Source organism: Catharus ustulatus, chromosome 2 (genome assembly GCF_009819885.2).
Source record: "Catharus ustulatus isolate bCatUst1 chromosome 2, bCatUst1.pri.v2, whole genome shotgun sequence".
NCBI lineage: Eukaryota > Metazoa > Chordata > Aves > Passeriformes > Turdidae > Catharus > Catharus ustulatus.
Window position 1 is genome coordinate 32,691,371 of NC_046222.1, and position 24,341 is coordinate 32,715,711.

Genomic DNA, 24,341 nt, shown 5'->3' on the forward strand with positions numbered 1-24,341 from the left:
AAGCTCCAGAACTCCTTCCCCAGCCAAAGCAGAAGTGTTTGGATTGTGCCAAAAAAAAAAAAAAAAAAAAAATAGCCCTGTACCACACTTCAGAGCCAAGGGTTTTTATGGGGAAGTTTATTTATCACAGTATTCCATGCTTACACCAGATTTTCTCTTACTGCTCAGTACTTAGTACTACTGGACTATTGTTGTGGGTTGGCGAGGTTTAGAAATTTTTTCCCATTATTATGTTAAGCTAGCCGGGATGGCTCTCCTATTAGCCGTTAAGAGCTGGAGACAAAGGACTAGCTGAAGCAATGATGGCCCATTAGGGAAAGGTGGAGTCCTGCTTTTGTTTTCGGCAAGTAAGAGGACACTGGGGGTAGGAGAACTCTACAGCTCACCGGCCGAACTCGAGGGGAGAGGTTCTTTTTCTCCTGTTGGGATCAGGCTTCTTGGATTTGGACTGCTAAAGCTTCCTGCTTTCCTCTGAACAACTGGGAACTGGGACGCCCACGGTGAGCAGAGTTTCCTTCCTCACCCTTTTCTTCCACCTGGGGCAGTAAGGCCACCTGGCCCCCTCCCCTGCCCCTGCAGCAGCCGCGACTAAGAAGCCGCCCGCCCTGGTCCATCGGAGAGTCATCGGTGACTGAAAAAGGGACTGGGACTGAATTCCATTCTGTTCTGTCACTGTTTTTTTTTCTTTCGTATAGTTGATGCTGTTTTTGTTTGTCTTATAATATTTCAGTAAAGAACTGTTATTCCCAACCTATACCTTTTTTGTGCCTGCGAGTTCCTGAATTCCCTTTTCCTGGTAATACTGTCCCTTTAAACCGGGACAACTATGTAGACTAGTGTAGAATCTGGTAATGCTTTCCAGATCCTAGACTAAGTGGAAATCTCCACCTGAACGAGATGTGGTATTACCTGTTTTCCCTGTGCTCTCTTATGCAGGAAAAAGGAATGTTGACCTCTTTCCTCAGTTAGAATAATTTTATGACCTGGGCAGCAGGGACAAAGTCTTGCAGGGCATCCACAACTAGGCAGCTATTAAAAGCTCATACCTAGTTGGGTAAAATTTGAGATATCCCTTTCCCTAAAACTTGAGAACAAAGCTGGCATAAGTTGTGTATATATTAACTGAAATATTTATCTCTAACTGCCTAAAAGTCAAACTTTCTCTCACTTATGCCAGGATATTTGTCAAATATCCAAGAGTGGGCTTATTTTCTGGATTCATATCCGAACTGCATATGATGATTTCCCAGATAAACAAGGTGGCATCTACCACAAATAAGTAAGAACCACAAGAAACAGCCAAATCTTCTTGTGCTCTGTCTGGGATTTCACTGTTCTCAGTCCTCAGGGTGAGATGCAGTTACATCCAATGAAGATGACTATGCAGCTATGTGGCTATGTCATTGATGCCTTGGAAAGCAGACATCCCACTGCTGAGGTTCTTTTTAATGTTGCTTCCTCTGTATTCATTGCAACTGTAGGCACAAGCTCAAAGTCTCACCTAGACTGATTCTCAATGGGCTAAGGTGCGTTAAACCTTGTAAAAGATGCTCTTTTTGTTTTGGCAATCAGGAAAAATAACTTCCTTCCCTCCTTATTAAAGGTAATGCATCCACTCCTAAGTTTACCCCTAAAACCTAGAAAATACTTTCGAATGTATGGCCATCCTGAAGGATGATGTGCCTTTAGACATCAAAGCAAATCCACCAAATCTGACACAACAATCCACAGAAGCTTTCCCCAAAAACCTACCAGCTCAGGATGATTGGGAAGGCCACACTTCTTGCAGGGCTCATCGTCATCAGCAGGTGGAGCTTCTTCTTCCTCCTCTTCCTCCTCTTCATCCTCCTCCTCAGAGTTTTTTTCACTCTCAGAGTCCTCAGTCTCTTCATTACTTGAGTATTTCCACCTGCCACGTGTCCGCGTACCCGTCCACCGAACTTTGCTTCTCTACGAGACACCATTTCAAAGAAAAAAAACACAAAGGAAGCCCACAGAGTTTCTTCCCAGATCTTAAAAAAATATTTATCTCCAGAGTGAAGTGATTCATTTGTCAGAACAGCTGCAGTAAATTTACAGCAGAGCATTTCAATGAATATATTGTCTTTTCAAGATCCTTAAAATGCAACCAGATAAAGGGGAAAAAATTTGCATATACATGCAAAAAGAAATTTTCAAATAAGTTTTAAAAGTAGGAAAACAAATTTTTCCACTCAGCCCCATTTTTTTCTATTTTGAGAAGGTAAACTTTGTAGTGAACATGGTAAATTCCACACTTAAACTTTCTGACTTTTTCATGATAACCGGCTTCAACCCAAAGAGAATTGTTCTTTCTGCCACCTGTCCCCCAAAGAGTTTATGCATTTTATTTTGCTTTTATGCATTTGTTTCTGAAATAAGATCACTTCACCTAGATATAATTTCTATCTAGGTCTTCTTTTACATTTATACTTTTTCATTATTTTCTTAAGTGAAACACTGTTCAGTTGGTGCTTCTTTTTTGGTAATAAAGGGGCATCTACATCCTTCTATCATATACCATGTTATGAATGAAAATATTTTGAATATATATACTACCATATTTTGAATGAGAAACAGGTTTCAAATAAAATTCAGAAGACTATTCTGAATTATTTAAACTACTTTGTGCAATAAGATATTCTAGATTTAAAGCAGATTCAAACAGAAAAATCTTTTATTCTCATTGACTGACTTGTTTCTCACACCCATCATTCTCTCACAATTTACTGCCTCGTCCCCACAGACACTGAAAATGGAAAATAACTTTGCCAGCTTTTTCAACTCAAAACATTTTCTGCATTTTGACTAAATGATTCACAGACCTGAATTAAGTTGAATAAACTAAAATGCAGAAAATATACTATTTCTCCTGCAGGGTTGACTCGTACCAAAGCAGTATTTGTCATATTGGTAAAATTTTGTTTCAGGTTCTTAACAGTAGTTTCTATCTGTTTACAGATTTTACTGTTCCCTAAGCTCTAGCAGGAAAGGTACTTCAAATTCATGATAGTCTAAGCTTCGGCTACAGATTCATCATACAGCATCACAACTTCAAATCGGGTTTTTATAAGACCCATCTTTAAAAAGAAAAGGAGGCCCAAGATATAAAGTAAGCTATTGAAGATCTTGGTATTCTTCATCCTGTTTAAATAATGGAAGCTTAACAGTCTCATACTTTTTCCTCTATCATAATTATTTAAAAGTCTTTCTAGAAAAGTACACATGTTTAGATCTCTTGATCTTTCACAAATATAGATCAACTTAAAACAGTTAAAACACCTGTAACAACAGTACCTCAAAATTCTAATGACTTTCAGGACTTACAATCACTCTTTCACAGGCTTTCTTTTGAAATTAAAATCTTTACATGAAAAATTTGTTTTTCATTTCTCCATGCATGTGACAGAATTTTTCAGTGTAGATGTTACCATTCACTGAAAAATCAACTGTTTATTCATTTTATTAAGCTTATCCAACACAGCAGTATGTGAATGAAACTTGCTAAATGAGTGAATAATTTGGGAAAACTATATCAGTCAAAAATACGTTGTAGTGGAAAATTAATAGGATTTTACAAGTTGATATAAAAAGTGCACTAGAAACTCCTTATTCCTCTTTTTTTTGTGCTGCATATCCAGAGAAAACAGAAGACAAATTAATAACGGGTTATTTATAAATATATAGTCACAGAAACACACCGTCAAAAATGTATGTTTAACCCTCTGTGATATATTTACCTCATGTACTTTTAAAGATTCATTCTGCATAAACAGAAGTTTCTATTAAAATACATTAAAATGTGTATCACATATGTGAGAAAAGCTAAATTATATAACAAATTCACCACAACAATATCTTTAACTCCACTTAGAAACAGAAGTTATATTTTTATTCTTCCCCATTTGTTGGTTCCTTTTTAGCTTATGATCATTCTGACCAACCAGACACCAGCAAGTATCCATCTAGTAAATCCAGAGGAGTAACAAGTCTCTATTCAGCCATACAGCCAGAAAACTCTTATCTGACCATGCCATTTTTTACAAGAATTCACTCAGATTTATTTGGTCTGCTTAGGTTGGTTTAAGTGACAGATTTTATAAACTAAGTTTATAAAAAGTCAACAGATATTAGCACTCTCCTAGGGGGTGATTGCAAAGCTAGTTTCTTGCAAAAGTTGACCAAAGGAACATAATCCTCAGGATTCCTATGTAAGAGTATATTCTCCTTAAAAATAAGACGGGGGGTTTTCTTTACTCCCAAGTAATAAAACTGTATTTACCTTGTTAACTTTAGAATTTGTCTCCTTCTCTTGTTTTTTTCTATCTTCTTTTCGTTCTGGTTTTTGTGCTGCTGCAGGTTTCTCCTCTTCCTCTTCAGGTCGCTTCTTCTCAGGCTTCTGATCCCGAGTCTCCACAACTTTCGGAGTAGGCTTGGATATTCTTGGTGACCGCCTCAATGTGCGGCCAATGCTGACCTCTTCTGGCGGTGTTTCTGTCTTTCTCTTCCGACTAGAGATCCTGATTGTTAATTTAATTCCTTCTTTTTGTCTTTCAGAAGTTATTTCTTTATTCTCTGTTGCACAGGTTTCTTCTTCAGAAACTAGCTTATATTTAAATTTACTTTTAGGTTCTGGAGATTCCTTTTTACCCTCTGAGGAGTCCTCTAGATTAGATGCATGGGCATCATCTAATTTATCTGGCTCTGTTTTGGCAGCTTCTGGCTCTTCCTCTTGTTTTTCAGGGCTGGATTTTTCTTCTACTTTGCTCTCCTCAGGTAGAGCCATTTTACAATCAGAGTCCTCCTTTTCCGAAACAGGTTTCTCTACTGTAACAGGTGAAGTGGATGTAGGAGGTATCTCAGCAGCTTTTGGAGAGTTGTTTTTCTCCTCAGGCTCATCTTTACTTTTCAAAGTCTCTTCATCAGCCAGTGCAAGCTTAGGTAGTTCTGCAGGAGCAGATGCATTTGGGGACATCTCTAGCTTCTCTGAACATTCTTTGGGTGGAGGCAGGCTGTCGTTTTCGAGATCAGTGGCTTGTTTCTCTTCAGTTGTTTTGGCACAATCTTCAGAGTTTGAAGACTCCTCTGCTACCATCTCAGTAGCTGTGCTGTCAAGGGACTCTTTTTCCACAGGACTAGATTCCTCCTTTGAAGGCACTTTCTGATTAGAAACCTCAGAGACCACAACCCCAATCTCTTTCAGCACAGTTACTGAATTTTTCTCAATCTCACATGTTTTTATAATTTTACTAACAGAATTTAGGGAGTCTGGTACTTTTTCCCCACTTTTTCCATTTTTCTCTTTTAATGAGGTGTTGTCTTCCATAGCACTAACAGAGTGTTCTGACTTATTATTTTGTATGACGCTCGGGGTTATTTTTTCACAGCTAACCTCTCCATTTACTAGCACTTTCCCATCTGGACATAGAGCAGTAATGGTAGGGACTCTCTTAAAAGCCTCTTCTTCTGGTTTCCCTTCTTCCTTCAAGACATCCTTTGTTGGAGTAACGCATTTGCATAGGGGCCCTTTTATTGGACTGTCGTAGTCATCTGTCAATTTAATCTCTCGCTTTTTAAGTGGTATTTTTGCCTGTTGGTCATTTTTAAGTTTTTCACTTTCTTCCACAGATTTCTCCACAATTTCTTGTGGAGTTTTGACATTAACACAAAATTCTAACTTCTCGGGCTCATGAACTGCTATTTTGTCCATACAGCTCTTTACTTCTCTTAGGTCTTTGGGTTCTGTTTTGTTTTCCTTCACCTCTACTTTAACAGGCTTGACATTTTCCTTAAAGGAGTCACTTTCTTCCTTGACAGTTTGCTTTTCTTCATTGTGTTCTGAAGGTTTCTCTAACTTTACTATTACTGGCAATTTTATAATTTCTTTTTCTTCCACTTTCTCAATTTTAAGTGCCTTTTCATCCTCTTTGACCACAGGAGGAGGAGGAGGAGGAGGAGGAGGAGGAAGGCTTTCCGATTCCACTGGCTGTTCCTCTACCTCCTCTTTTTCTTCTTTGATTTTCAATTGATTTTCTGTTGACAGAGAAAAACAGTTAAGAAACAACCAAGGGACCTACAGGATTGCAAATAACTTCACCAAAACAGAGGCCTACCTAAAAAACCCAACAACCCAAGTGTCACACAAAGGACTCTTCTCTCACTGAATTAGTAAAAATCTGGTTTGTCTAACACTGTCATTAAGTAAGTGGGCTGACAATTTTTAGTTATAGAACCACTGTTCAGTCTAGTTATATACCAAGATAAACCTAAATTTCAGAAGCCAGTAGCAGAACTCTAGATTTATGCTTCTTTCAACACAAATTTCAGTCCCTTCTTCAGTATTACCACAATACTTCCAGAGGATACATAAAACCTAGGCAGAGGCACAAAATCTCACTTGAGTTTCTGGACTATTTCAGAAAACAGAATATAGTGTAAGAGTCCATGGCCTTCAAAAGAAATTCCTCAGAAAAATGAGTCTCCTGTTTGTACATGTTTTTATTTAAAGATATACTTAACCATTGTATTCCAGCAGTTCAGAGAATAGACATTCAGCATTATAGCTTATGGTGAAATTCATCCAGGTTCTCCAGGCAATGACTACATCTCCTAAATGCAGACAATATTCTATACTCATTTCATCAGCTGTTTTCAAAACAAGCAATGAATAGTAGCATATCCCAGGAAACCTGCAGAGCTTACAGAATTGGGTTATTCCACTTTGCTAACTCAGTTTTAGACCACTAAAGCTGGAAGTACAGTTCCAGCATTTCGAATAAACCATACAGCTATTTAGTCACTATGCACTTCAGCTTGTTATTTTTTTTTACCATGGCCTCTTGATACTTCAGGTTTTTGAATTTTACCAACCTTTTTGTGTGAGTCAGAAATATAGAACTTATTAGAAAAAGCAAATAAAATACCACTGTATATTCCAGAACAGCAGCTCCTGCCACCTGGAAGATGCTTTTGCAAGCATGCCACAACTGCAAACAAAATGATGATTTTTATTTTTTTTCCTTCTACCTCACCTCTCTAACTGAGCTAGTGCGGTTTTTTTGCATGATGAGAGCTTCAGAAAGTGGTTAAAAAAACAGGCGAAAGGACATGAGAGCTAACAATCACATCAAAGAAATTAGGTGTTTTAGAAAAAACAGTAAGGGGGAATTCACAGATCTTGTATTTTCAAATACAAATCTCAGTATCAGTACAGTAAAGGTGCATCTCTAAGGTTCCCAGAGCGGGAAGGTGCTTTAGAGGTGCACATTTTGAAGGCTCAAGGTTTGTTTTCTCCCATTCATAGAAGGGATCCTCACTCAGAGCTCCTGTAAGTGCCTCTGCAAAGATATCTGTCTGTAACAGTGAGAATGAGGTGTTTTCTCTGCGTCCAAATTCTTCCACTTCCCCTTTATTTCTGTCTGTCTAAACTTTGTTCAGCCATTTCTTTCTATCACCTACTGCTTTCTCCTAACCTTCATTAAGGATCACCAAAATCCCAAAATGTCTCCATATCAAAAATCAGCAGATGTTCTAGAGATTCACTCCCTGAACTAACCCCAAAGCATATCACATATACACAAAATGACTCAGTCAATGCACAAGCTCTCCTAATGCAACCAGAGTCAATCAGTCAGGCCAGTAAACATGTAAGCATTGGGTTAGGTTACATGTATTTGCATGCACTAATTTAATGGTATGTGGAAAATGGTCAAAGCCAACAAGTGTCAGGTCTTCCAGCATATTTCCCTGCATCTTAGTAGGGCTTTCAGTGCAATCCCTGGACTACAAGGAGGAAATATTACAGTTTCTCAACTGAAAGGCTGTAAGTAATGTTCTATGAACATAATGACAGCACTCAAATCACTGCAAATGTAGGTAATTTCATTATTCATTACATATACAGGACATGGACCTGTACGAGTGAGGCCATGAAGATGCTCAGAGGGCTGGGGCGCTCTGCTATGGAGACAGGCTGAGAGGTTATTCAGCTTGGATAAGAATCTTATAGCATCTCCCAGTACTTAAGGGGGTCTTACAAGACTTTTGACAAGGCTATGGAGTGACAGGACAAAAGGGAAGGGCTTTAAATGAAAGGAAGGGAGATTTAGATTAGATATTAGTAAAGAACCCTTCACCATGAGAGTGGTGAGGCACAGGTTGCCCAGCAAAGTTGTGGTTGCTCCATCCCTGGAAGTGTTCGAAAGGTCAGGCTGGATGGGGCTCTGAGCAAACTTATCCAGTAGATATCTCGGCTCATGGCAGGGAGGTTGGACTAGAGGGCCTTTAAAGGTCCCTTCCAACCCAAATTATTCTATGATTCTGCAATTAGTGCCTAGAGGTGTTTTTACACCAATCCACAGCCTAACGCAAGTACACAGCCACGCGAGTGTGCCACAGGATTTGGGGAATTATCTACAGTAGGAACATTAAAAATGTTTTCAAATGGCTGCTCCTGAATTCAACATAAAGCAAAATCCTGTCTGAAGAAGAAGTCTCAATCAGATAATTTAAGTTGGCTTGACTGAGACAAAAGCACAATCAGTACACGGAATTAATTTGGCATTGTTGGTAACTATGCAGGCTGTGTTGGCATTTACATGCAGAGCTAGATACCAGAAATGCCTTAGACTGAAAGGTAATTCTGCTGGGTTTTGTCATAATTTACTGCCATTTCTACAATAATCTCTTAGTACTTTCATAACAACTCCAATTTTATCTAAATGTTTATTTATTTCTTCTGTACTACACTGCTTGCTGCAAAGAAGGAGAATAGAATAGTAATTCCTTCTCTCTGATACTCAAAACCAAGACAAGCCTTGGCTAATTCCACTTATCCAATTAACTTCTACACATTTGCAGAAACCCCTACTAACACATTGGAATACTTAAATTTTGTTTCTAATTGTAAAAATATTTTCCTGTATTTTAACAAAACAATAAGACCATGTAGTAAAACTGGGGTAAAATTACTTGGGATAACAAGCTTCTAGCTCTTCATGACCTGAAAGAAGACCAGATTCTTAAAAAGTCTAATACTTCAGACTGACTGATACTTAGCAAAACCAATGCACAAATCAACAAGTCAGGCAAGTTACTAAATACATGCAACGACATGATAATAAGGAAGGAAAAACATTCTTGGCTTTGATCTTGGAGATCCTTTCCAATCTAAATAATTCTGTGATTTTAATAATAACAATATAGTGGAGGCACATAAGGACAGCCTCACTTCTCACTTTTAGCATTTTAAATTGTTTTAACTTGAGCTCATGTCTTCTTGAAATATTGTGTCAACTGTGAAACACTTGAGGAAATAATCTATATTTTCTGATTCTAACTCAAAAGCAAGAATAAACACCATACCCACTACTGTCTTGAGTTCAATCACAGCATTGCACAAGCAGATTTTTTCTTTTTCAGATTTTAATGTTGCTAAAACAGGAGAAGTGTGGCAGTAGTTCAATGCCCCACAAAAACATATAATAATGAGCATTTACAATATTATACAAAATGTACAGCAAAAAAAAGTTACTGAGAAAACATTTTTACACAGCTCTCTTCCTATAAATAAATGTTTGAGATTAAATACGTACTGAAATGTGTAAAATACATGATTAAATATGTATCTCAAAATATATTCAGAATTTCAAAGTATTCAATATTTACTTGATTCACCTTTTTTAAAGTCCTAATCTAACAAAATAACTTTCTGTGAAGCTGAAAATTCTAACATTGTCATTGCAAAACACTTAAAGTTTGAGAAAAGAAGGCAGAAAACCTTGTGGAGCTGCTTCTTCACCCTTTTTGGTGTCTTCATCTTCTATGCTTGGACTTTCACGTGATGAATTCTCTTGCTGAGAATTGTTGTTTTTCAACAGAGCGGGATCAATTTGTGCTTTCAAGAGCTCAAGGGTCTCGGCAAGCTCATTGCGGTTTCTGGAAGAGAAAAACACACTGTCTGATAAGTCACTTACTTACCCCAAAGGGATCCATAAAGAATAAACAAACATTATCTCTTAAATGAATTATCCTGAAAAACCTTATAGAGTTATATAGTGAAAACACAAGCACAGTGAAATGCTTGTCCCACCACTGGCTGCACCTTAGCAGTCAGAAACCTTTCAATTCATCCCTACCAAAATAGAATTACGCATTTGGAAGGACCTTATCTACTTATCTATCTTAACTGAATTCCTGTTGGGTCTGGATCCAAGTTGTTACTATTATTGTTATTTATTAACCTCTCATTAGCCATCACTGATTATTCTTTACTATTTCTTTTTTTTCTCTCGGCACAGAAAAAGCTACAGGTCTCTGCTCATGCACCAAAGAAGTAACCATATCACTTGAGTGAAATTTGCAAAAAGAAACAGAAAATCCACTCAGACACTTTTTGCAAGTGCTTATCCTAAGCACGTGCAATAAACAACACCAAGTTGTCTAGAAAACTCCATCCACTCAAGTTACGACAGCAAAAAATGTTGGTGTACATCTGTATGACCACGAATCACTGTAGCTGCTTATTTAAACTGCACATCCATCTATAAAAAAACACCTCAATTTATAAAGTATTTGAGCCATAATTGAACAGTCATTGCTTTCTTAATGGACTAGAATAATAAGACTCACACATCTGTTTTTCAAAGTCAATGTTCAGCAATTTGTTTTCCCCAGTTTTACAGAAAGAAAGGAAGCCTGCAACAATCCCAGTATCTGGAGTCTCATGGGTTTCAAAACCATTTCAGATTTCTTAATGCATTACTGTGATTTTCAGCTGTGAGTGTGGAGTGTTAGAACCTCTCCAGCAGAACCCTGGTTTCTTCTTCTTTTGGCAATGAGTTTTGAAGTCTATGATGCATGGACAAGATGGATGATGCATGGATCAGCTCTTGATCTGTTTGTTTGGATACATTTGCTTTATTCCCCCACAACAGCTGTCTACATGTAACTCATAGTAATGCTTATCATTTTATGGCCCATTGATAGTGGTTTAAACACTTCTGTATAACTCCCTCAGTTACTGAAGCCATGGCAGTGTAAATAACCTGCAGATAGTTCAGGTTGGAAGGGACCATCAAAGACCACCCAGTTCCAACTTCCCTGCCATGGACATCTCCTACAAGACCAAGTTTCTTTTGAGCAACTATCAAATCTGGCCTTAAACACTTTCTGAAATGGGGCAGCCACAGTTTCTCTGAGCCACCTGTGCTGCTGCCTCACCACTCTCACAGAATTTCTCCGTAATATCAAATCTAAACCTGCCCTGTCAGTTTGAAGCCATTCCCCCTTGTCCTGTCACTACATGCCTCTGTAACAAATCCCTCTCCCCTTTTCCTGAGCTCCTTTAGGTACTAGAAAGATCTGAGTTCTCTCTGGATCCTTTTCTTCTCCTGACTGGACAATCCTAAGTCTCTCAGTCTGTCTTCATAGGAGAGGTTCTCCAGCCCTCTGAGCATCTCCATGGTCTCCGCTGGATTCCTTCCAGTAGGAGTAATTGCAATTTCCCCAAGAACAAATCTGTCCACTTGAAGATTTCCTAACAAAGAAGTTAAAGTAGATTTCCTGAAGTTAAAGAAGAGTGTTTTATTTTCTAAGGCATTAAGCTGGACAGTAAGTAATATGGAGCCACCATCCTCAAGACAGTCCTCTCTTGCTACTCTTTCTATATATTCACTGTAGTTTGAACTAGCAGGAAACAACTTATGTGATGGCTGCTACCAACAAATCTGTGAGTTATTTCTGTACACGATTTTTCACTAGAACATAGATGTCAATGGAGAAAATGCCACTGTCATGAATTCTACTGTGTGAGAAATGAAAATTTATTGAAATACATTTCTGAGCCCAAGTCACAAATAGCTAAAACCCCCACAAAACAAAAAGAAGGAATACCTAACAATGCACTTCCATGTGGATCCATCCTGGTCATCCTGTTCTTCTATGTACATTCTGACATTATGCTCTTGATCCAGCTGATACCAGTACATGAGGCCATCCTTGTCCCGACCAATGGGCTGCAGGCGCATGGCATCAGCATCCTCCTCATTAATGATATTCTTAAACTTTAGATTGTCATCAAACTGACATTCGCAGAGATACTGAAAAAGAAGAAAGACTGGTAAGACATCAAAAATATAAACAGAAAGAAAAAAATCAGCTTGTTTCATTTCAGTGTGATTTGGAACTTTTTAGGTCTCTCTCTGTTGGATCTGTGTGTCAGCTGTAGCTGTTGGGTTTTTGCAGACCATGTTGTTTCTAAATGAAATACAAGAGTTTGTATTGGTTTTGGGTTTTTTTAACCTGGCTAGCTTAGAAAGTTTATTCTCAATTTTTATTACATAGTACAAATCATCTCATTCTACAATAGAACCCATAGTAACTTGGAACCAACCCTGACAATTTTGTCAAGACCACAAAATATGAAGTCCCATTTTGCCTTTGGAATTCAGTAAGGTAACAAAAACACTTTAAAGTGTGTATTGCACAGGTATAAAGAGCTCTTGACAAAGCAGTAAGCATGAGACTATTTTCATACAAAGAGTGAAAGATATGCAAACAAAGTGTTACAAGCAGTTTGGGTCCATCCCACTGCAATGAATAATATTGTCTGTTCCAAGATCAGCTCTATATTTAATATATGCACTTACAGTTCAGTCAAGCTAAATTTGCAAGACCTTAAAGTGAGTGAGGAAGCAGTAATTTAGAACCTCAGTTGATGAATGTGTACCTTCAGAATCCCCAGTTTGCATTCAACACTCATTTCTAGGTATCCTTTTTTTTCCATCTCCCAAGCCCAAGTGCTGTTGAATTCTTGACATATCTGTTACAAAGGAAATAAGCAGATTTCTAAGGTTAGGAGAAAAAAGCAACTTTAAACCTTTTTATTAGTAGTACCTTACTACAGTAATTATTTATACATGATCTCTTTAGGATTGCAGTCAAAGTCTTGTTACAGAAAAACAGAAAGTAAAACTGAGGCACGCTAGCAAGCACTATTGAATTATCATGGGAGGAGATCATCAAGGTCCTGATAAATTAGGTAGCATGACTCTGGAATGGGAAGCTATTACTGTCTTTGCTGTGCACATATCTCACATTTTTCTATTTCTGTCTATTTAGAATATAAGTTCTCTCAAGCAGACACGACTTCCTATTGTATCTCCTTGCAGCACTTAGTAGACAAGTTCCCAGGTTACTGCTACTCACTCCACACTGTGGAATTATTCTTTACAAAATATCTTGAGCTTTAATCTGCTTGACAAATATTTTAAAATATTTTAAGTATAGACAATTTCAATTTATTTAAAGCAAATAAATTCAACCACACCCATATGGGGGAAAAAAATCCTATCACCAGAAAAAGCAGCAGTAGAGCATAAATAGATTGAATCAGCGTGAGCTCCAATAATAAATGTGAAGAAGAAATTCCCTCTCCTCCTAAACAACTCAGACATACTTAAAACAACTCTCATGAAGAGATAAGCTGCTCATCAATTGAGGACACATGGTGGGACCTCCAGTCCGTGAGGCTATTCCAGTGGAAATATCCATGAGGAGGCAAAAGCTGATCACAGTTACACCTCCAGTTGCAATTATTTTCAAGTGCCATTGCTGAATCACAACTGTCAAATCAGAGCATGAGGTGCTGCTGCCCTTTGGTCTGCAAGACTGGACTCAATCAAAACAGGGCAATCTCTCGATCAACTAATTATTATTAAATATAAGACACAGTTACCAAGCCACTTAGAAACCTGCCAATCACATCTGAACACAGCTTTCTCAGGAAACAGCAGCAAAAACAACCCTAAATGTCACCACCAAAAGTACAGATTAACTGATTCATAATGTAAAACTCTACCTGGGCTCCAACCAAGCCAAGAGGCTGCTACTCCTCCCCTGTCCCCATGGCCACACTACCAACCCTCCACTACCCCTAATACTGACACCATTTCTCAGGTGGCACAATGGTAAGTCAGCAGTTAGGTCAGCTCAGCCTCACTATAAATCATACTTTGACTTTTAGTTGTGACCTACAGAGAACAGTGAAGGGCACTCTGGTAACAAGGGATCCTGCTGAAGAGCAGTGTTTCCTGCTCTGAGGTTAAGGAATATTATACAGGGACTTCTCTGATGCCAAGCCAAAACTCACAGCAGGAGACAATCGCTGCTCACTCACTAAATGAGGCTACTCCACTTTCTCTCTCCTTTTCAACCATGTAATATGAAGAGCACTGGGAAACTATATAACAAAACCCTTGCTCAGGGCATATGCCAGTTGCTGTTCATTACTTACTCATTAATTATGAGAGCAATAATGAGAAGCTTCATGTTCTACGAAGTGTGTGACTGTCAAAGCAAAAGCTTCGAGACATCTGAGCTGATGAAGCATCTGTTCAAACTGAAACTACTACATTTTGACAATTAAAAACCAGATAATTGTGCTTTCTCCTGACAAGTACTGTCATAACCCTGAACTACAGATCTCATTGATCCAGGTTCTGCTGAAATCTTAATCCCTGCCTTTCAAGAGAGGATGCTTCACTCTGATAACAAAGCTGCTGCTTGCAGGAACTGCTGGCTTCTGCATGCTAAGAGTGGTCAGCACCTTCCCACCCTGCAAGAAATGCTGAAACATCTCTTTCAAATAATTCCAAAGCAGCTATGATGGATCCCACACTATTACCATGTTCCAAAAGTTCACTTTAAACAAAGAAAATAGGAACATGAAAAAGATGTCTCCTCACCTGGGACTACAGACACCTCAATTCTAACAATCAGAAATGTGTTCAGAACATGCTGATTTTGGGTTGAAGGTTTCAGATGGACCAATGCAGAGAAATGTAAGGTATGTTTGACAATATCCAAGTAAAACACTTTGTCAGGAGACAGTGCAATGTGACCTCACTACATGTTTCTCAAAATCAGCTAAGCTGGACACTTCCTCTTAGTTGTTGGAATGCTTAGGACCAGGCATTTCTTTATCTCAGCCATACGTGACCACTAGACATTCCTTGTGCAGATGAGGAAAGTCAGACTCACAGAGACCTACAGCCATTTTCTTCCATAAAAGAATAGCGCACATGTTAGTGGATCCAACTTGGGTGGCTCACCACCAGAAGAGGGATGGGAAAGAACTCTCAATTACCATGTTCACTTCCTATCCCAAAATACATCCATCTGTCAAAATACCAGCTACAGCTTGAAGGCAATTTTTACAATACTCTTTATATGCACAACAATGAAGTAAAGCACATTTTATAATCTGTTGGTATATAAACAATAATACATACATGCATAAATATTAAGAGCATGTAAGTCTGAATGTCCTCCACTAAAGTTTCTGCCTAAATAAGAACCTGTAGAATATATTAAGCCCTGTTTTATCAAAGCAACACATCAATAATTTCTAACAAAGGAAAAACAAAAATAGGTCAACTTTGCCTCTTACAGCATCATCAATAATATGTGGAACGATACTGCAGGAATCGAGGAAAGATGCTCTCAGTGGTTACACACCTTTTCAGTTTTTCCTGGCTTTTGTGACATTTCCCAATACTCTTCCTTGCTTTTCTAAATTAGTCATACTCCTTCAAAATGAGGACAATATTAGCATACCTTTCTAATTAGTTATATTCAAATTCCTTTGTTCTTCAAGGTTCCTTTGAACCATTGGCCAGAATAAGCTTCAAGTTAGCTCTGGAGACTGTTAAATGAAGTAGAATTTATTAACACTTACTTGGTCTTAACAGGGGTGTGAGGGAGGGTTTCCTTACTGCTTCCCTGAAGAAGAATTTCCAAACTGTTTTGAAGAAGATTTTCCAAACTACTCCCTCAAACTTGTTTTATCGCCCTGCTTTCTGCTTACCACACAACTGGTAAGTGGCTCCAGTGGAGTACATAAGTTCACGAGTCAGAGTTGGGTTTTCTCTGTTTGCTGCAATGGTTTTTGGGTTTATTAAGGAATTTAACACAATTCAGTAACCACAGTATTGGTAAGACACAAAGTACACGCAAGTTACATAAATGATTACATTACTATTTTTAAAAATTATCATCGATGCTTTACAATTGGTTAATGGGTCAGAATTAAACATGGCCCTTTAGCGGGTTATTCCTCAACACATTCCCAGTCCTAAAAACATCATCATCTTAAAGGGCACACAAACCTCCAGACAAATTCGTACCTCTGTAGAGCCTATAGACAGCATTTAAGGGGGAAACCTGCAGCTGGACTTGCCAAGTGCCATTGTTTGTACAGTTGCTATTACCATGATGCTGTATTTCTAAGAAGGTGTGATCACGGCTGTACAGACAATAACAAGATTACAACTCTGTGGATTAAAAGACACATGCAACGTACCCAGAGAGGAAATGGTAACCTATTAATTTTGACTATCCATATATTTCCATTTTTTGAAGCACTGTAAATTAATTAAACAGGAAACTATTCGTATGTAAAATGTCAACAAAGACACAGTTGCAATTTAAAATACCAAGACAAAATTATGTAAAACAATGGGATGTTCTATTTTATGGATGCATAATTACATTTTCATCTTAGCTGTGCCACTCTTAGCATGCAGATATAAATGACTGCAATACTTTCTTTCGTGATTAACACATGCTACAAGACCTCTGTATGGTTCCTGTATGAATACCAGCCAAATCACAGTAATTAAATCATATTCGGACAAGTGATATACAAATGAACTGCTACCGTATAAATCTCTGCTCAATTTAACTCATTTGCAGGCTACTATAACTTCTTTCTTTAGGATCTTAATACACAAGAAAGTATTTTCCTGCCAATTACGAGGGTGGACACTCCTCCACATGCAGAATATGGCGCCTATTTTCAGAGACTTTTTTCCCACGAGCAGACTGCAAGTTAAGCTGGGATCTGATGCATGTGTGTCAATACACTAGGGCTTGCTCGCACAACCATATTCCAGCATTGCAGAATAATACAACATGCACATTGTACCTTGATCAAGTATTTTTCCCATCTGTCTGCTGTGACAGACTTCCCAATCTTTCTCATCAGTTTCAAGTGAAGCTCCACCAATTCTTTTGGAACTGCAGTATTGAGAGAGAGAAAAAGAAAAAGAAAAAAAGAAGTCATTAAGTCAGGTGCAAAATTCTTCAATGCTAAACACTGATAAGACTTAAACGCTGTGACAAATTAAGACACTTTAATAAAACAGAAACTTCTTGCTTGCTGAAGAGTCACCCTGCATCTGAGACATGGAGGAAGGTTAATTTAATCACGAGTCTTTTTGTTTAGATTTATATTTGGGATAATCATGACCCTTCAGTTGAAGGATATAGAGCTCAGTGATAAACCTGTGGAAATCCTGGCAGTGTTAAAACCACAACTGTACAGGAACTACTCCAGTGAAACACCTACAAAAATAATACTGCAAGCAGCACACCTGCAGGTGCCTCCAGAAACCCCAAAGCCATATCCTGCACCATGCCTGGAATATCACTGGATCCAAACTATTTTTCACCAGATGCATGGGGTATGGAAGAAATGCTCCTGAAACTCTGTTCTCACAGATGTAGTTTTGCACTTACTCTCTCTTGTGCTGGAGGGATAGCGAGATACTCAAGATATGGGGCTTGAGGAATGCTTGAGGAATGGTTGCCAGAAGTGCTGCAGAGTACAGCTGTATCAGTACTGTCACAAAATCAAAGTTTTCCAACCAAATTTATGTATCTCTTAGTGTACACTCCTCAGAAACAACTTCAACCAAATTTATGTATCTCTTAGTGTACACTCCTCAGAAACAACTTCAACAGCTTGTCTCAGCTCACATCTGTGATTTATACAACAATTTGGCACCACCAAGTGGCAAATTTGCAGAACATTGATTTTATAAGTTAATGAGTAGCATAATTTCCAAAAATATGTAATTCATAATTAATGCAATTCTATATACCCAATGACATCAGTCTTCTCATCTGTAATTTGTTGAGAAAAACTTTAAAAATTATCTTCTCAAGTACTTTTATTTCTCTACTCTTGGCATACAATTTTATGCTCTAAAAGCATTTTCAGTACTCCATGTACACACACATTGAAAGCTATAAACCTAAGAATTTTTATTCTCATAATTTATGATTATTATTTTTCTGCTGGCCCACTAGCATTATTTGACACAGGATAAACAGCTGGAGCATCAAATGTGTTTGTTTTAAACTAGATATCAATGAGATGTTTGTTTCTTTACTCTTTTATACATTACCTGTGTTAATCTTTTCAATATCTAACTTGAACTCACCCAACCATTTTTTGTCTTTTAAACAAATGTCTTGATTTTCAGATTAACATATTGAATTGCTAAAAGATCAGTTTGATGAAAATGCTTGTGTTGTTTCAGAAATAAAAGAAATTTCATACACAAACTCCTTCAATAAATAAATATAAGAAGTACCAGCCTGGTACCCTCAAAAAGACCTCTTTTCAGTGTAGATAATTCATAAGCAACACATCCTCTCTTTCATTCAATTTGCATATAAAATATTTCCATTACATATTGAAGAAACTTAGTACCTCTCCCTGTTTTTCCTGAAAAATGCTGCTTTTCATTATTTTGAACTAATACCTATATTAAAAGGAACAAGATCAAAGGTCTTAACCCCAATAAGTGCCAAGCAGCTGGCACTAACAAAATTAAGCACAAAGCACTTTATACACATGAGCAATTCTATCTATGTTAAATCATAAAATTAAACCTCTGGTTGTGTTTGTGTGACATGGAACTGAGTCAGACTATTCAAAATCTTGCTGAATCAGTGCTTTTGTTCAGCATCCTTTTTTGTTTGTTTGTTTTTAATCAGACCTCTTTATATGGGTACATACTGATAGGAATCCTAGTTTAAAGAAGCACAGGTGATTTGTTTAAAATAATCTCTGCTAGAGCTTTAGTGTTAGAAAAAAATGGAGAACATGAAAAATTTCAAAAGTTGGAGTAATATACACACTCTTGGGTCAGCACTTCCTGTGAACTGTGTTAGTACCCACAGAAACCTCACTTTTCTCAGTTTCAGCATTTCAGCTCTTGTATTTCTAGCATCTTCATAATGTATCAATGTATCAATGTGATTACTTTTACAAACTTCACATCTATTCTCTCTTTACTACTCTTTCAAGATGCTTTTCGTAATTATGGAATATTAATGACTGGATTTCTAGGTTGCCTTTTCACCTCTTCCATTTGCTGAGAGGAATCCTACAGTATCCCCCTGGTGTAATGAAGGAGGTAGGAGGTGTGGAGAAGAAAACCGATGTCTAGTTTGCTCTCTAGGGAGTGTGTGAAGTGCAACCTGACCTGCCACATGCCCCGACAACCACAAGAGCAGGAGCCTACAGGACTGAGAAAATTACTCTGTATTAAGTCCAAAGTAACTGTAAATAATACAGGATGTGCACTTGACTTGTCCAAAAACACCAGCTAAGGGGAGATGGGCTAGGAAGGCTAAAGAGTGGTGGTAAATCTTTCTCAGAGCACTTAGCTGGCCGGGAGTAAACTGTGTTAGTAAACACAACCAATATTTCAATCCTCTCAGCATAACTATAAATTAACTTACTTTTGTTCATATTATAAAGAGAATTCCTGACAAGAATTCATTGAATTGAGACATCAGTAAGAATCATTTTTACAACACTGTTCTATCCTACATATAAGAGAAAGAACATAACACCAAAGAGAGCGATCATAATATAATTATTTTGGGTTGTGTTTCTGGCTGGCTTCAGTAAATAATGACAGTAGACTACTGTCTCCCTTGCAAAATTTCATCTCCATTCACATGGGACCTGCATCACTCATTTCAGGACCTTGAAACAATACACAGCATTGTATAATTGCCATTGTGTGTGAGGTTCTGTTCAAAAAAGTGTGATGGAATAAATTTTAAAAACCCCTCTAGATTTGAATTATATTCTCAAACATTTATGAAACTTTGATCTGTATGGAAAGTAATGCAGGAGTTCTCTAAAACCTTCTCAGAATATGCTTAAGCAGTGGAGAAAACACCAGGACTGTGCACAGGGCTAATAGCATTTGTACAGTGCTTTTGTAAAAGAAGAACTATTTCAAAGAATTGGCTACAATTAAAGCATCGTGCATTCTCCTAGATATTCAAAAACACATACTTTTCATAGTAAGAAGTTATAAGCCAGGAATAATGAGTCACTACATACAATTATAAAGCTTCTGGTGGAGTTCAGCCCATTTGTTAAGCCCTACACTTCCCTGGAGGGTAGACTGTCATCTGGGCCTCACATAGTATCCTTTGAACACTATTCTGCCTACTCCAGCATTTCAGGAAGCATCCTATACATCAATCACATGTCTAATAAATTCGGGAACATCAGAATAATTGAAATGGAAGAGAAAAACCTACAAACATGTGAAAACCCCATTATCTGGCTAGAAAAGCTGTAACTTTCAAAAATATACACAACCATAGATTAAAGACAGCTTCTCATACAGTAATATTTATTTTCCCTGCCAAAATGAAAAGGCTTACAACTCACCTAAAAAATCCTGAAACAGTTGATGAAAACAGAAAACATTACAAAGTCCTGAGTCCAGAGGGACGATGGGGGAATCTGTTATTTTGAAAATTATTATAAACAAAAAAACCTTGGCATCAGAGCAGATACAGAGTTGTGGACACAGAGACGAGGATCAGAACCATAACTTACACAGAGCACCTGGTACTGATGTGGACTGCAAAGCCTATGCCTACTGTCCTCCTTCGGGGACCCAGGAAGAGAATACTGAATTCTTAGTGCTGGGGGGACCTGGGCTGAAGAAAACAAAAAATAAAACTCTGGGATGCAAAGGCCGCTGGCAGTTTTCATGCTTCATGAACACAAACAGGTCTTCCCAGTTACACTAGTAAACCATCTTCCATGCTAACTTGTTTTGGCAAGTGGAGGAAACAAAATTACTCATAAGACATACATGGCAAATATTTCCATTAACTATGTTCTTTTTCATCCTTCTGCCTTGACCAAAATTACCTCTACGCACTATGACTGCACTGTCAAATAACACCACACTGAGCAAGAGGACAGGTGAGATTGATGAGATCATTAAAGATCTCCCACCTCCTTTCTGCTAAGGGAAGGTAGCTCACAGCAACCTGCACACAGCTGATGTGGATTAGCTACTGACACCCTGCATGGAGTTTAATGGCAAATAGGAGACGGTTTCCACCCTGTTAAAATTGCTCTGCTGTGAGTGCCAGAAGGAGCTGTCCTGGAGGCACAGGCAAAGGCAAGAGCATCTCCTCAGACCTGGGTAAAAAGTCCATACATGGCCACTGTGGAACAGACTGCACAGAAAAGCAGTGGATGCTCCACTGCAAGTGTTCAAGGCTAGGCTGGATGGAGGAGTGTGGTCTAGTGGAAGGTGTCCCAGCCCACAGCAGGGTGGTTGGAATGATCTTTAGGGTCCCTTCCAACCCAAACCATTCTATGATAATTTACCACTTAGCCCATCACCCTAACTATGCAGTTAATTCCCTTTACAGAGAGGCACTTAGGCATAAATTTGCTTAAAACCAGTCAGCTGCATCCCTTACGAAAGGCACAAGAGTCCCCAATAGACATGAGACCCCATTTCCAGCATCTGTAATATTCTCCTTCATTTCTGTGTGAAGTCTGAAGTCCCGCGAGCAGTCTGAGGCAGCAAACATCCTGTCTTCTAGATTAGTTTCAAGCAAAGAGAAGTCCCTCATCTGTTTGATTAAACAACTAGCAAACACTGAGCAAACACAAAAAAGAAAGAGAATAGTATCTCCCCTTTGGGACCAGCACTGGTTTATGATAACATAAATATTCTTCTTGAAGAACTATCTAACTTGTTTCTTATCACAGCTCCGTATAAGGAAAATGTGAAATCCTTTGAGTTATTAATAGAAGTTTATAGATCACAGAGAAAAATGGTAGCCTTGGTATGAACTTAGCATGATAAATAGACTGAAAGACAAAACCCTCTAGTCTGAAACCAGGCAAGAAATTTCAGTAAACATCTGATAAAAAATTGCGCAATAAGGAGCCCCATCTTCTTCAGCAAACTTGACATAAAAATTATAAATTGGAATCATGTGACTTCATGAGAAAAAGAGCAGTTGTTCCTGTTTGAAAGGACCATCTAAATATCTTATTTTCTGAGTCACTTGATGAGTATTATCCTACCAAATTGTGTGTCTACAAAAAAAAAAAAAAAGATGAACAGGAAAGGGGAAAAATTGAAACTGCTCTGCCTCCTGAGTGAATGAAAAGAGCAATTAAATATGCTGTAATTAAACTACAGATCAAAACAGAACGAACAAGTCACCAAGTAGCAGTTTTATATCCTGTTCCTAGAAAGGCTGTTGGCAGGCATTAGAAACAAACAAACCACGCTTACATTTAAATGACACTGTTATCCTAGGAAAGCACTTTGAAATCTGGATGCTCACCAGCTAGATCATTTTCACACAAATATACAAGTACATTTATCTCTCTTGTCTGTACAAATACGTATTAGAAGACTCTTCTCTTACCTGGACTATTCAGAGCACGGGTCACTCTAACATTAGCCAGCAAAGGTAAGATTTTTATCCTGCTGGTAAACCCCCTCCCACACATTTCCATGTGAGGAATCCAGCACATCACCTCTTTCACTGCCACTTGCAAATGAATCGTGACCAATATGGAAAGTGCTTTGAACTGGGACCAAAATGACTTTTCTACCTCCAGTTCTTTTAGTAAGTTGTATCACGAGCATAACAGACCTTGTCTGCAGAGTTGCATCCTGACCTCACTGCATCAGTCCAACCCAGTACTGCCAAGTCCCATCAGTAAACCACGTCCCCAAGTGCTGCATCTACACATTTTTAAAATATGTCCATGAATGGTGACTCCACCACTTCCCTGGACTTGTGTGTTCCAGTTCTTGACAACCCTTTCCATGGAAGAATTTTCCTAATATCCAAACTAAACCTCCTCAGCACAGCTTAAGGCCATTTCAAGCTCTATTGTTTGTTGCTTAGGAGACCAACCTCCACCTGACTAACAGCTCCTTTTAGGCAGCTGTAGAGTGATTAAGGTCCCCCAAGCCTCTTTTTCTCCAGAATAAAAAATACCAGCTCCCTCAGCTGCTCCTCACCAGACTTGCACTCCAAACCCTTCACCAGCTCTGCTGCCCTTCTCTGGACACACTCCAGCACCTTGATACCTTTTTTGTGCTGAGGGGCCCAAAACTGAATGAGGGATTCGAGGTATGGCCTAATCAGTGCCCAGTACAGGGGACAGTCGTTGTCCCAGTTCGCACTGGCCACACTACTGCCGATACAGGCCAGGATGCCACTGGCCTTCTTGACCACCTGGGCACACAGCTGGCTCACGTTCAACAGCTGTCAACCAATAACCCCAGATCTTTTCCCAAGAAGCGGATTCCCAAACGCTCTTTCCTAAACCCATAGCACCACCTTGAGCACCCTTTCTCTCATATCTTTGATTCTACAATCTTCCCTTGTCTACAGTTCAGTTTGATTATGCTTTGCTTTCTAATGTTCACACTACCATCAGTCACCTTCTCACTGTACATGAAACGTAGATTAAGAAAATCACTTTCACTGTCATCAGCATAACTCATGAAGCTGGAATTAAAGGCCATACCAAAGTAAACAAAATCCCTGGAGAGCTGTTCTTCAGCAGCCCTCTAGCAGAGAGAAGATGGCTTAATCTTTCACAAGTCCCCTATTTCATTCTCTGGCTATTAAGTGCCTAGGAATGTTAGGGACTTTTTAAGCTAATATATTTTAAGGAATAGCAGAAAGGTTAACAAAAGCAGCCCTGATGTTAGAATAAAGCATAAAATTTAGCAAGAAAAGCATGCTGTACTCTGCAGTGAAGAAGAATAGGAGGTAGTAGAAAAAAAGAAAATTACTTTGAAAGCAATGCAGGAAAAAAATAGCACAAAATCTATTTTAGAAACTGGTAATAGTCCAGGAAAGACAGCAAATGAAAGACCAGTTTACTGACTCAAAAAATGTATTGAATAAAAAATGGGCTCCAGTCCACAAACTTAGGACATGCAAAGAACAGGTAAGAAAAATCAAGCTGTGGCAGCAATAAGCAAACAAGCAGATTGCCCTTAAAAACAGATACTGAAAATATTTAAAATTGTCACCAATTGCCATTGTTGGCAGTTGTCACATGCAATGACAGCACCGTACATTTCTACTGTCTAAAATCAAGTGCACTTGAGTTGCTGATCCTTCATTTGGGCATATGCAAACCCTGACTGAAACTATTG

The 24,341-nt window shown here is 38.4% G+C and overlaps 1 protein-coding gene across 1 annotated transcript in view; it reads right to left on the minus strand.

The window, feature by feature from the left end:
- The window catches only part of RSF1 (remodeling and spacing factor 1), a 73,569-nt gene that overhangs the window by 28,944 nt on the left and 20,284 nt on the right, over window positions 1-24,341 (minus strand). Inside the window, exons 2-7 of the mRNA XM_033051662.1 lie at window positions 17,003-17,094; window positions 12,746-12,838; window positions 11,911-12,116; window positions 9,797-9,954; window positions 4,301-6,051; window positions 1,753-1,950 (exon numbers count right to left, since the gene is read on the minus strand). Coding sequence (XP_032907553.1) covers window positions 1,753-1,950; window positions 4,301-6,051; window positions 9,797-9,954; window positions 11,911-12,116; window positions 12,746-12,838; window positions 17,003-17,094 — 2,498 coding nt within the window. The remainder of the gene's footprint in view (window positions 1-1,752; window positions 1,951-4,300; window positions 6,052-9,796; window positions 9,955-11,910; window positions 12,117-12,745; window positions 12,839-17,002; window positions 17,095-24,341) is intronic.